The sequence below is a fragment of the Branchiostoma floridae genome, chromosome 8 (assembly GCF_000003815.2).
Source record: "Branchiostoma floridae strain S238N-H82 chromosome 8, Bfl_VNyyK, whole genome shotgun sequence".
NCBI lineage: Eukaryota > Metazoa > Chordata > Leptocardii > Amphioxiformes > Branchiostomatidae > Branchiostoma > Branchiostoma floridae.
This window is the reverse complement of record NC_049986.1, coordinates 14,228,396-14,241,399: the sequence shown is the minus strand read 5'-3', so window position 1 is coordinate 14,241,399 and position 13,004 is coordinate 14,228,396. Positions and strand designations below refer to the sequence as shown.

Sequence of the window (13,004 nt, the reverse complement as noted above, 5' to 3'; positions counted from 1 at the left end):
ATGTCATTGGAGCTGAGCTGTCAAGACGACTCGGACTTCAGACAGAATGAAGTAGGCCCGTCCGTCCTGCCCCTCTGACGGGCGATGACGTGTTGAACTGAAATTTATTACTTGTACTAGTAACGATAACGTATGATACCTTGCACTTTGCTGATTACAGGACAAAAACTGTAATCCTTTATCTAATGTTTGGACATGATTTTACGTACTTTGTTACAGGATATGTCAGTTTGGGGTCACAAACTAGAAAAACGACAACAGCGGCAAATAAATTCCCTTAGCCTGGGTGGATACTATATCTAGTTAGTTTACCGTTGCTCCTACACTCTACTCTGACGTACTGATGGTTAGACAGTATGGGAGCCCCAGTATATAGGATGGCACCCTGACTTGCGTTGGAACGTTCGCTAAGATACAAGGGAAAAGAAGTCTGCCTAAGCCACGATTTCATTGCAGCCTAAGCCACGATTTCATTGCAGTCATGTTCAGTTTCTGAGACGACCCTGTGCTGTGATTTTCCTGTTTGATCCCACGAGAGTCTGTGTTTAGCCAGTTGTTTTCCGTTAATTAAAGCCGTGAAAGTAGTTTTTGACATAATTTATGGACGGCAAGTTTGGCAGTTGTTTCTCTTTAGTCGCGATGTTGTCATCTGGAGCAGATAACCTTTCCTTGTGCTTTTGAAAACCATGTACATGTATGGCTTGTTGCCATCTACAAATGTATTATTGTAGGGGACGAGACACCCGTGCTTAAAAGGTCATAAACTTGGCCAGAACCATGTTCCCACAAGGGCATGCCAACAAATTAAAGCCCATCATCTGGCCTACAATGAACGTCCACATGTGAACCAACACTGGTTTACTGAACTAACAAAGCTTCTCTTCCTCTCCCACAGGGCGTGGGGTCCAGGCTCATGGCCAAGATGGGCTACCAAATAGGGTGAGTTGTACTTGTCTAGTCTGCACGCCGACATTGAACTGTGAAATACCCCTATACATCGCAAGAGGTCGGAGGTCATGGTTGCCATGTAGGATGCTCGTTGTAACTATTCATCATCTTGCAAGTGAATTTATATCTTTGATTTATTTCCCGTACTTTGTAATCAAGTCGCTTTTAATTGAAAGTCATGAAACTAAGAAATTTTCCATTTTCTAGATCTACCTGAATTTCCTGAAAGATTAGAGACCCTGTTGTCGTAATGTCTATTGATGTTCTTAGATCGTAGAATAGTTGGACCATTAAGTCTTGAGAAATGTATTTGGTTTCTTATCATGTCATGAAATTTTTTTAGCCACGATGCCCACATTGTTGTTTAAAGTGAAACCAAAATATATAAGTGTCGCTAGTCATGACAAGTCAACCTTTGACCAACATCAAACATAATCTAGAGACAACATACACGGAACCCATCTTTCATAACTCTGAAAATGTCAACAACCGAAACAAATTTACGAAACGGCAGCATGGAAAAACGGCAGATTTGTAACGGGTAACTGATGCAAGAAATACGTCCAAGGTTTTGACAAAGTTACATAAATGACAATGCCACAGTGTTCATCAGCGATGTAAACAAACAAACCGCAGGCCCTGTTCTCACGGCTGGCATGTGGACTGACAGATCGGGTGCCCAACACGCTGTGTAGCTCTGTGTGCTGTACGGATTTTCACCATACGTAGACTCTTCTCTTTCAATTTGCAGGCTCTCGGCTGTCTTTTTAGAGCCTTGTGGACAAACAGCGCCATTTCTGACGCGTACGACAGCACCCCGCTAGATTCCTGCCGTCTGTAGCGCTGCTGTTACTTGTCCGCTGCGCTGTTTGCTATGTCTGCCACCTCATGTTTCCATCTTGTTAAAGTTAGACCTTCGCCCCTTGAAGGGGGAGAATCGGCCTGAATTAGCTTTTAATGCACCTTCCGTCAATCAATAGCCCTGTATGGAGGCTATACAATTACTTCAGCAAAGTTGGTCATCGGGAGAGGCCTCCCGTCTCCATCCTCACGCGCCTGGTTCCTATTAAACGGTCACTGTTGAAACTCGCAACAGTTTGGAGAGACCGCCCCTCCATCACGGTACCAGCCCCGTAACCTTTGATCTTGGACATTGCAGTTCCCGCCCCTGGCTTTAGAGAAAGGGAAGGATACTACAAAAATAAACCCGCGTTCGCGTAGAAAAAAAACTGCTACAAAGGCCAGGGGGAAAGGTTGTTCTTAATTCTGCAAATCGGACAGTTGGAGCTTGGTGAATGGGCGGGGATGTACCAGATGACCCGGTAGAACACCCCGGGTAAATGGCAGTGGGATTTCGTAAACCGCAGCTTTTCCCATCGCTAGCCTAGAGGCTCCCGCGGCTTTATCTAAAACAGAAGTTTCCTGCTTCCACACATAGACTCTAGAGAGAGGTTGAGCGGTAAAATGACCTCTATTAGATCTAAAACGCCCCCCGTGTTTGCTAAATGTGCAGCCAGTCAAAATGAAAGTAAATTTGAATCCAATTAAAAATTGATCACGTGAAAGTGAAAGTAAAGAACCGGGACTGAAAATCCTGCTTGTTATCGGCAAATACACGTGTAAAGATTTCGGATGTTAAAATTGTCCACATCGATGCCAGATGATATCAACATTAGGCCTTAATCACAACTATGTGAAGAGCTCGATGTATGTGCCTATATCTACGATACACTCGTTAATCATAGCACTAGTGTTCAGTTCCTATTCTGTTCAGTTCCTATTCTTACAGAGGCCAATCACTCGACGATATTTTGAAAACACGCTGGGTGACACCCTGAAACTTGCACCGCTCTACCGCGGCACTAACATAACATTGTTCACGCCAAACCTCAGCAGTTAACCCGCCAAACCATAAAGATTACAACATGTTCATGGTATATATCAAGCTCCCATATACAACTATATTTAGACCAGCACGCTATATTGGCAACACGCGACATCCTTGAAACAACCTCATAGCCATACGTACTGCCAAGCTGCAACGATCGAAACAGGCCAACTCGACACTATGCTAAACTTACCACCTACTCAACGGTCAAATCTCTCATCACATCTACCAAAGAAGACGACAGGCAGATCAGATATAGATAAACGAGTATGTCAGAACGATACACAAGTTTGAATTTAGGCTGAAGACACGAGAGGGACATGAGGAACAAAAGGCGAACGTTACCCAAAGACTGTGTCCAGCAGAAGTGGCTCCGAACAACTGATGAGCTGTCCCCACTCAGCGGAAACCTGTCCCTTGTATTCCGTTCGACTAGCCAGCATACAATGACGAGTTAGGGGTAGCTAACAGGGCACGGTAGGGAGAACCCCGAGTGCCTTCCTCTCCCCACGAAGCTCGGCTTCTGTATGATAAATATTCATAGCAGTCTAGGTCAACAAATAGCTGGTGGACGAAACCAGATCCTCTGGCCGGACCACATGTGCGCCGCACGGGTGTCTCCCCCGGCTACAGGGGGACCCGCCTCAAATAACCCGTGTCGAGTAATGTGGCCTTTCTGCTAACCCTGTGCTGCTAACCCTTAAACTCGCCTCATATGGATCTTGTGCACTCATTTCGGTGTGATTTATATATCATCAATCTTGATTTTTTTTTTCATGTTCTTTGTAGGAAAGGGCTGGGCAAGCGAGAACAAGGAAGAGTCGAGCCTGTGCCTATCGTCATTTTACCACCAGGTGAGTTCACGTCACGTGGCATCTAGGGCTCTGACTTGACCCCCCACTCCAAAAGAATACAATGCTGACAGGGGCCATATATTCTTTAATTGTTGGTGGACCTTTAAAAAAGTTTAAAGTAATTAAATCCGGACTGTGAAAGCTGCATTCTATTACTTGCCTCAGACAAGAGGAAACCGATCAGAAAATTTCAACAACGGGCTGCATTGTCCTCATTCCCATCTTTCTGTCCAAACGACATTTTCTCATGGTAGCAAATCAAACCCACGTGAGCGGATAGAGGCCCGGTGAACGGACCTGACCTGAGGGCCCAAAGGTTGTTTCCACAGTAACTTCACACAAGTAGCCGCCAGGTCTTATCGCTGTTACATCATGTCGCTCCCTAATTTGTAGCGACACTCACGGACCTGCGTCCAAACTTTCCAGGCCTGGTCTGGGTCTAGTCGCCATCAAACTCCTTTGGGACTTGAAAATAATTGGAATTGGCCAAATAGGGTGAACAATTAGCCGACAGAGAAAGTCTAGCTAGGTGGTCAGCATCTTACTGAGATCTCCTTTCTCTGGTCACGCAAATTATTTAACCCGATTTGGCCAATTTCTAGTTCTTCTTTCGGACAGCGATAAGCCTGCCTCCATTTTTGGAGAGATCGCAGGTATGGTTGCGAACTTTTGACCCTGAGGTCTGTCACCGGCCGGGTGAGCAAAAACAACACCATCTTTATCAGCAGTCCCTCCCAGCTACACTAGCCTGGTGTCCAGCGGCTCCCAAGTCTCTTCTAGTTCTGTCCCCTCCGCAGAGCTATAATACTGCTGGATACCAGGCCATGACTACGCTGGCCATTAATTTATGGTCATTATAGGGAGAATAAGTTGTCAGGGGAGTTTTGCTACCAGTTGGCCAGGGGGGAAACATGAACCTAAGCGTGAACTGACTCTCCTGGCTATTTCCTGATTCTTTTTTGCCGAATTCTACGATCTCCGTAGGAAGGACCAGGAAGGCCTGGTGGAGGCTACGTCCCTCCTGGTTTTCTGTGGTCCTCTATCAAAGCAGCTCTGTTGGCTGGTGAAAACCATGGGAAATTAATTCCCTAACTGGGTTTAATGAGGTTTAGTGTTGAAGAGCTGGTGGTTAGAAAACTCAAGGGATGACGGCTTCAAAGGTCAACCAATGCGTGTGAAGGCTTATTATTATCACCTCTGCCACCGGGAAAATGCTCAATGTCGATTAGGGTAATCGACGAGTACGTAGACTGCAGGATGCCATTTCTATAAATGCAGAATATCCTACTGAGAATATTGAAAATAACATTCACTCAGGAGGTATGTACGTTTTGCAGAGCGCCTACAGCCTCATATACCTCACAAGGTACCACTTCACCAACCCTCCCCTCCCCCCAGGCTCTCAGTCCAGACAGTACGCTCGAAACCGGTGTCTGTAGCACATAGAATCCTGGAAACGCCATGCTTTGTTCCTGTACTAGTATTGGTGGTCGCTAGGTGTTCAAGATGCCTGGAGGGCAACGCAGAATGTACACAAACACAACATGCAAAATTACTTGGTGGTCCCGATAAGGACTAAAGAAGGGATAGACTAAGCACCTGAAGCTGTGTAAGCTGAGTAACAGGGACATCACTACGGAGGATATGGTTACACGGATCAATGTCAGACAGGTGCCACAATATGTCATTTCTAATTCAAGTTTAGCACGTATCATTGGGTATCAAAGGCTGGTAAGGCTATAGCATACTGTGATTCCTACAAAGTAGTCTCGCCTTTGCCATGGCAACCACTGCCAGGTCAAATTGAGTAACACAGGAAGCAGATGTGGATGTAAGTCGAAACCACTGGGCTGTTCTGGAGGCCTTTTCTGTGTGGCGCTGCTTCTGGCAGGGTTTGCCTGTTCCAGCCGCGACACGACGTACGTAACTTACGACTTCTTGTGTTTGTCCTAAAAATACAACTGTGAGTTACTGGTAAAGACAACTCACAAATCAGTCACTCAGTCAGTCCGGCTCTGACGGGTCAGGAAGGCAAACACCGCACACGTCGTCCACAAGCCATCCATTCTGAGGGGTGTCTGGCCGAGGGCAGCTATTGCTTTGATGGTCTTCCTCCGTCACTATTCAGTATACACTCATTTACCATACAGATCCATCTATCACACTGCAAAAGTATATTTGAAGTCTCCAATTATCACAAGGTTGTTAATGTGGCTTAATTTCCTGCCATCAAGACTGTGTGATCGATCGGTGGCTTGGAATGTAGCGAAACGTCACAATGTGTCGAGATGGCATTTCGTGGACACGACCAGAAATAGTTAACCAGTGAGTTCACTTTCGACCTACGACGTAGTTAAAAAGACTCAAGTAAAAGACATATAATTTGTGTCAGGTGACCGCTCAACTCACAATTGAAAGCTCTACAGGCCTAGAGATGTACTGGTCCAAACTTCCTATGATATTTTAACTTAAAGTATGAACAGACCCCAGACAACCGACAAATCCGGTGTTGAACCTCTCCCCGAGATCCTCATTCAGGACTCATTCAGTCATTGGTGGCAATAAGACCTTATATATATATTCGTATATGATATACTGCTACTAACTCATATATAGGAGTGACCGTCTACCATATAATCTACGGCACAGTGTCAGTGGTCGCAATAAACAGACCTACGAAGCTGAATCTAGACTCGATGAACATCTCCCTGCCCCCACATTATATGTGTCTTTACCCACAGGACCCACCTCGGTTTATTGGCCTGACCCTGGCCTGACCTCAGAGGATGATGGGGTCTGACTGTCACTGCAAATCGGAAACACAAGTCCGCGACACTTGCTCCTATCAGTTGGGTACCTGTCACACAAAGCTTTGATGTTAGGATGGAGATCCTTACTTCTAAAGCCCCCGCTGTAACCTGAACTAGTATTAGTCAGTTCCGGTCATGATTACTCTTAGATTACTCCATCCATCTAAGGTAAAGTAGAAAAGTAGATCGACGATGATACTAGGAAAGATATGAATTTATGAGACGCAGGGCTTGTCCAAATTAGACCACAAAGGTCATTGTCTCCCATTGAGTCCTCACTTTAGACCAGTCACCTTTTGACAATATTTACGCCTGAAATAGTGCTTTCCATCGTATCTTTAAACGCGCGTACGTCAACGCCTATTTGAGCAATATATCTGTCGTGCCACCAGTACAAGAGTTAAGCTGATTCACATTAATTCTTGTCCTCCGCATAGCGATGCTGCTGTAACTTACACAGGCAGGCACTGAGTTGTAGGTACTGTTCCTGAGATTGTTTCATTTCCTGAAAGTTAACTGAACTGCAGTTTGCACTAATAAGTTTGCGCCGACGCGTGGGCGGACAGCTAGCGGCTGTAACTTACACTTGGGAGCACAGCCAAGTCCTTACGTCTTCATAGACAACCTGTTGCACAGACATTGGTATGCCAACTCTGCAAGGTAACAAAGACTCTCACACAGAAAATCGATTAACCCTTCCTCTTTCCTGAAGTCAAACAGATCAAGGAGTAACATTGATATATAGTCTACTTTTCTATAAGAACATAAAGGCTAACGGTACCGGTAGCTTAGATACCACTCCCGTCCACCCTCAGTACCGTAGGTACGGGGGAAGCAAGTAGAAAGAGAGAGCTAGCCATAACTACGGGGATCGGTGTGAACCAGTTTGTTGGTTTAGCATCAGTAATCAGCACCAACTTGCTGGGACTCGAGACAGGCCTGGGTGCCCATCTTCTCACAGTAAGGTGCAAAATATGAACTTGAAAGCGATCCAACTCAAGGGATTTTTTGATCCCGCCATTTTTCTCAGACAAAGAGGGAACCGGACGTTTTGTTTACCGCCTCCGTCACCAAATATGTGAACTTGACAAGGTACTGCCTATAAATGATTAAACTTTAAACCCTGGTGATCAAGTGTCACATTCCTGTAGTCTGGCCTTCGGAGGCCCAGTCTGACCTTCAAGGACTTCATTGTGGCCTTTGACAAACACATTACAGCCGTCCTATAGAAACGCGTCGTAATATCTTGTTTGTGCACTTGGGTAACCTTGGCCCAAAGTTGACATAGATCGTGTATGTGCCTGTGTCAGACAAGCTAGTACTTTCCAACATGTGGGCCGGTATCGCGAAATGGCTTGCGTACGAGGAATGTAATACTTGCGGAGGTCATATATGGAGCGTGAATGTTAGGAGAATAACAAGAATTCTTATCAACTTGGACGCCGAGGAATGCAGTTCAGACCCAGGTCGAAAATTCAGTTATTATGGAAGTCATAGCCAAAGTCACTTCCAGAACTTATCTGTTAGGTATCTTTCTTGATTGTGTTATTGTAGTAGTTCAATTACTCTAAACGTATGCCATGTTTTAGAAAAGAATGTCCCTAGTGCTGGCAATAAGTAATTGTAATAGTAAAAATGATCAAGTTCATCGCTCGAATGATCCTGAAGATCGTGGTATTCATATTAACTGAGTTCTATCGCGTTAGCTTCATACATAACCAGATGGAACTATCCTAGATCAACCTTATTCTGTTTTCATTCAGTATTTACTAATGACCAACTTTAAGAATTTCGCGAGTAAACGTCTAAGCAATCTGGAAAGCAAAGTCCACTCATGAAAATCCTATCTGACGTCCGATGTATCTGTCAGGAGTGTTAGAGGCCCGAAGAGACTTGGACCACATGAAAACTTCATTCTATCTCGCCAGTGGGTGGGTGTGGTTGTCTGGTTTCCATTGTCACAAAGAAGACCTCGGACTTGAACTCAAACTCAACCCACATGGCGCGCCGCTTCGCCGTCTTGCTTGGTCGTCTACACTGGATGGGGACCATTACCCGCTCTCTAAACACAGGATTGACAGAGATAACAGTGAAATAGTATCCACTAACAAAACGTACGTCACAGTCAACGTAAATTGGCAGGTGACCCCGGCCTAACTTGTGCATCTAGTCCATCTATTGCTGCCTCTGTTGATCAGGTATTTTCCACAACCTCATTTCTGGACTTAACCTTATCCAGATACGTCCTTGTCGTGGAAGTCCACTAATGAAGTCGTCCTTGACGTCAGTCAGAAACGTATGCCCACAAGGTCGCGGGGTTCCACGTGCCCTTCGGTGTGTGTCGGGGCGTTACCATGGAAACCGATTCGCCATGCATTCTACAGGCACGTACCAGGCAAGGCATCCGATCGGCAGAAAAACGCACAATATTTTTGGACAATCAGCTAGAGAACGGTTTTCATTCAGCTGAAATGATCTACACGAAGTAACAGTGTAGAAATTATAGGCCATGTGCTAGGTCAGCTGCTAGGCAACAGATACAGGATCCTAGGACTTCGATGAGGGACGGTAGGACACCGGTCCGATTCTGGCCTGTAAAGTGTTCTGGATGACAGGCGACTCGTATATGATAGTACCTATGTCAGTCTGCTTCCTACAACTGTCCTGGGACACAGACTATAAGATAACGGTCCAGTAATGCCCTGACCTCTGCCCTGTTCCGTCCGACTAACCATGCGTGTGTGTCACGACTGTGGGGACCTGTGGTCTGATGGGGTCAGTAACCCCTGTTCTGTACACAAACATGCACAGGGCTGGTTCTGAGCAGGGGCACCGGGGCATCAAAGGAAACTCGTAGATGATAGACATGGTGACACAGATTAGAGGTAACATCACTCATCACTTTTAATCGGTGCCAATAAGTTTTCCAACATCGCGACTAGTAACCTATTCACAGGGGATGGTGTAGCACCGTGGCTGCTGGCAACGATCATTCTTCGTGAAGAATTTCATCATGAAAATGATTTCCTTCTGCACAAACCCGAACTTTAAGACAAAGCACGGAAGAAACATTTTTTTGTGAAGTTTCGAAGAAGTACCATTAAGGTGACTGCCATAACAATACATTACAACAAGAATTGTTGTCATTTGGTAAATTGTCACAGTCGCTTCATAAAGAAATTAACCACCACCACCAGGGCCACTCCGTTTGTAGTCAATAGCTAGGCTCAGTGCAAAGTTCATCAAAATATAGTTAAGAAGAAAATAGTGATGAAGCAGTGAAAGAATCAGCTAGTCTTTCAAATTAAACACGTCCTGCACCATCAATAAACTCCGAGTAGCCATGGACTGAAGGGTTCCGGAATGTCGACCCTCCACGCTGAGGATGTCGCTGAATGTGTGACAAATGTGTGTGACCACACAAATTAGGTCACTGACTTGTTAAAAGCTTCGCTGAGCTGATCAAGCCGAAGAGTGCCTCATGAGGAAAATTCGATTTAAGAAGTATGTCCATTCAATTGAAAATTCATCATTCCCTATCTGGAGAACGCTCGACGGGTTGATGAAGAGAAAGCAGATTCCGTAGTTAGGAAGCTTCAAGATCTTCAACTTCAAGTTGTGCAAACCAAACGATTTACAACACACTAGTTACCTAAACTACGTTCTTCGATATATCCATAGGCCCTGATTATATGTCGACCGACCACAAAATGATCACGAAAGACCCCCAAAGAACCAATAATCCAAACAGACATGGTGAAAGGACTGGATTGTATACCACAAACAGACAAGTTTTAATAGTTCCCCAGGCATATGGGACAGGTTACGCTGCAAGGACTCGTAAGACTTACCCACTGAAACTCGCCGCACGCCCCAAACTTCGACTGCTGCCAAGTTTGTAACCGCTTGTTCGGAAGAACTGCGGTCAATGCGTGGATAACGTTCCCTGTAGCCTTGAAGTAGGACGCACTTCCCCGCTGAGCCGCGCGGACCTATGAAGTCCCGTTGACTGAGCGCGATCGATGAGCAACAGAGGAGGCAATGCCCTTTTGAGGTGGTAGGATCTGACGGTGTCTGGACACCCCAGTTCTGGTCACGTGATTACACCGCGGCCTCAACCATGTTGTTCCCATAAAGATTGTTCATTATGAAGGGCTATACCAAGCACACGATTTTAGACCTTAAACATCACCGTATGCTTCCATTTCTAAGGATGTAAATGGGTAGACCAAAATCATCCAAGGACCAACAATACATGCACTATTGTTTCGGAACGAGTGATGTTTTGCGATTTTCTCCAGATGGTGTGGTAATGTTGATTGTGGGTTTACCGTGATAAATCTCTCATGACGTATCCGATTTCTCTGAGCAGTACAGAGGTATAGGGGCATGGAGCTTGCACCAACAAGAAACAGCTTCATTGATTTGATTTACATTGCTGCTTTTCCCAGCGTAACGTCCAGAAAGCCTGTATCCGTTCAGTGTCGCCAGACTCTGATCTTATTCGACTCATAGCATGTCCATATCACAGACAGATTAAGGAATTTAACGATTACGTCCCTTGACGAAACAATGGGATAAGCAGCAAATCTGTGTGCTTTTTGTCTAAGTTTCGGAGCGCCAGACGATGTACCAAGAGGGTGGGTTAGGGTGGAAAGCAATGTGGGGGCGCAGGTATATCAGGACTGCGATATATTGGTTGGCTACTTGCCTAGTAAATACCCTGTGCACACGCCCCATCGCAATCTGACTCCTGTGCAGCTAATGAAACACACATTCCAGGGAGAAAGAACCTGATTCTAGATAGTAGCACAATCCAGGGTCAGGCAAGGGATCTGCTCAGCAAATAGGTGTCCAGCATGGGGGGCTGGGCCTCAGCCAGCTGGCTGGTAGGAAAGCTGCCGTGATGGAGACTGATAAATTGATTACGGAAAATGTAGGTTCGTCTCCAGACTGACGAGCAGAATATACATGGGCAATTGGGATTACGCGACCTTTACTGTAACAGAGCGTGGGGAAGAGCTTCCCCGAGCTAACTGACTGATGGGTTTGTTGATATGACAGCCAGGAGAATGTCTAGTTTGCCAGCTTGGCTAACGTCCACTGAGTAGTGCCAAGTGCCATTTAACTTCGCATCATTCAGGGTATGAGAACATGACCTAGTTGGCTGGAGAGATTGGAACTGTTCATCTGCCTGCCGATTGCCGTGGAAACCGCCTAGCTTGATCAGAAGAAGAGTCTAGAATTGGCGTTTCTCGCCTTGGAGCACTAATTCTTCAAGAATCTTGAATTGCATGGATAGACGTGACTTACATAATGATAATGACCTTTCGTTCAATGAGACTTGCATTCCCTGATCGCTATTCATCTTAATAAATCTTTTGGTCGTTTTTCAAATTTCTTGTAAATTTTAGACAATAACCCTCTCCAGGTCATGACCTGGTCACGATTAGAGAAATAGGCTTAGCAGAATGCATCTTGAAGTGATTTACAACAGGGGAAGGCGAAGAAAAACATTTCGAGCATGATATTTCAGGAATGATTCCTCCGCCCAGCCTTTGGGCAAGAACACCTGGGGTCTCCCTTCGTCCGTGGATTTGCTCTGTTTGATCGGCATGAAATACGAGCCCACCTCTGTCAGAATAGGTAACGAATGTTAATGTGATGTTAGTCAGATCCTCGGGCAGACAAAAGACACAGACACGGACAGTAGTGTTGCGACTTGCTTGTTTCGAACTTTGATCAGGTCAACAAGTGCTTTAATACCAGATATGGTATCCTTACCTGTTATAGGATTTTAGCTCCGGGCCATGAGCTCGGCTACCTTGGAGCATGTTTCTAGTAACGTCTTCCTGGTGTATGTAGGATGCTTTGCAACTAATCAGCTGTGAAGCGGCTGAATACCGACCAGCATCAACACATTAAAAAGTGATTGAAGCAACAATTCATTGAAAAAATCAGGCATCACTGAACGTAGGAGTCACCGATGTTAATGATGCTGTCTAAATCGGTACGATGTTTTCCAGACTAAACAGAATGTTTGACATCAACTCTGTTGCTCAATTTGATGCATAACACGAGCGCCACCTGGCGAAAGTCATTTATAAAAAGAGCATGGCGAAATGACGTTTCTGAACACGCCATACTGAATGTTTCATCAGCTTGTAATGTTGCTCTTGTTTCCACATTAATCTTGATACAGCTAGTCAGGGGGATTATGTAGGAATCTGCTACTACAATGGTACAATGGATGATCTTTGTTCCCGGTATTTTGAGATCAAGTTCAGAGGTTTGACATTAAACCGAAGTTAAACAAGCGGGTATAAGTGAAGAAATACCATTTAAGGAAATCTGTGTACGGTGTTCATACATATATATACTATAGTGGCCTTCGTATGGCTTCCTCAAAAACAGGAAACCACAAGCTATACCTCTCACGTAATTTCGAAGGTATTCCAGCCCTTGACCTCAATTGACGGTAGATATAGTTCAGTTGCTGTGGAA

At 45.2% G+C, this 13,004-nt stretch overlaps 2 protein-coding genes across 2 annotated transcripts in view; one reads left to right on the top strand and one right to left on the bottom strand.

The window, feature by feature from the left end:
• Positions 1-13,004, bottom strand: part of LOC118421312 (tenascin-X-like) — a 106,419-nt gene that overhangs the window by 49,036 nt on the left and 44,379 nt on the right. The gene's annotated exons all lie outside the window — the stretch shown is intronic.
• LOC118421319 (zinc finger CCCH-type with G patch domain-containing protein-like) overlaps positions 1-13,004 on the top strand; it is a 104,355-nt gene that overhangs the window by 64,946 nt on the left and 26,405 nt on the right. Inside the window, exons 9-10 of the mRNA XM_035828566.1 lie at positions 896-939; positions 3,626-3,690. Of these exons, the coding sequence (XP_035684459.1) occupies positions 896-939; positions 3,626-3,690 (109 nt within the window). The remainder of the gene's footprint in view (positions 1-895; positions 940-3,625; positions 3,691-13,004) is intronic.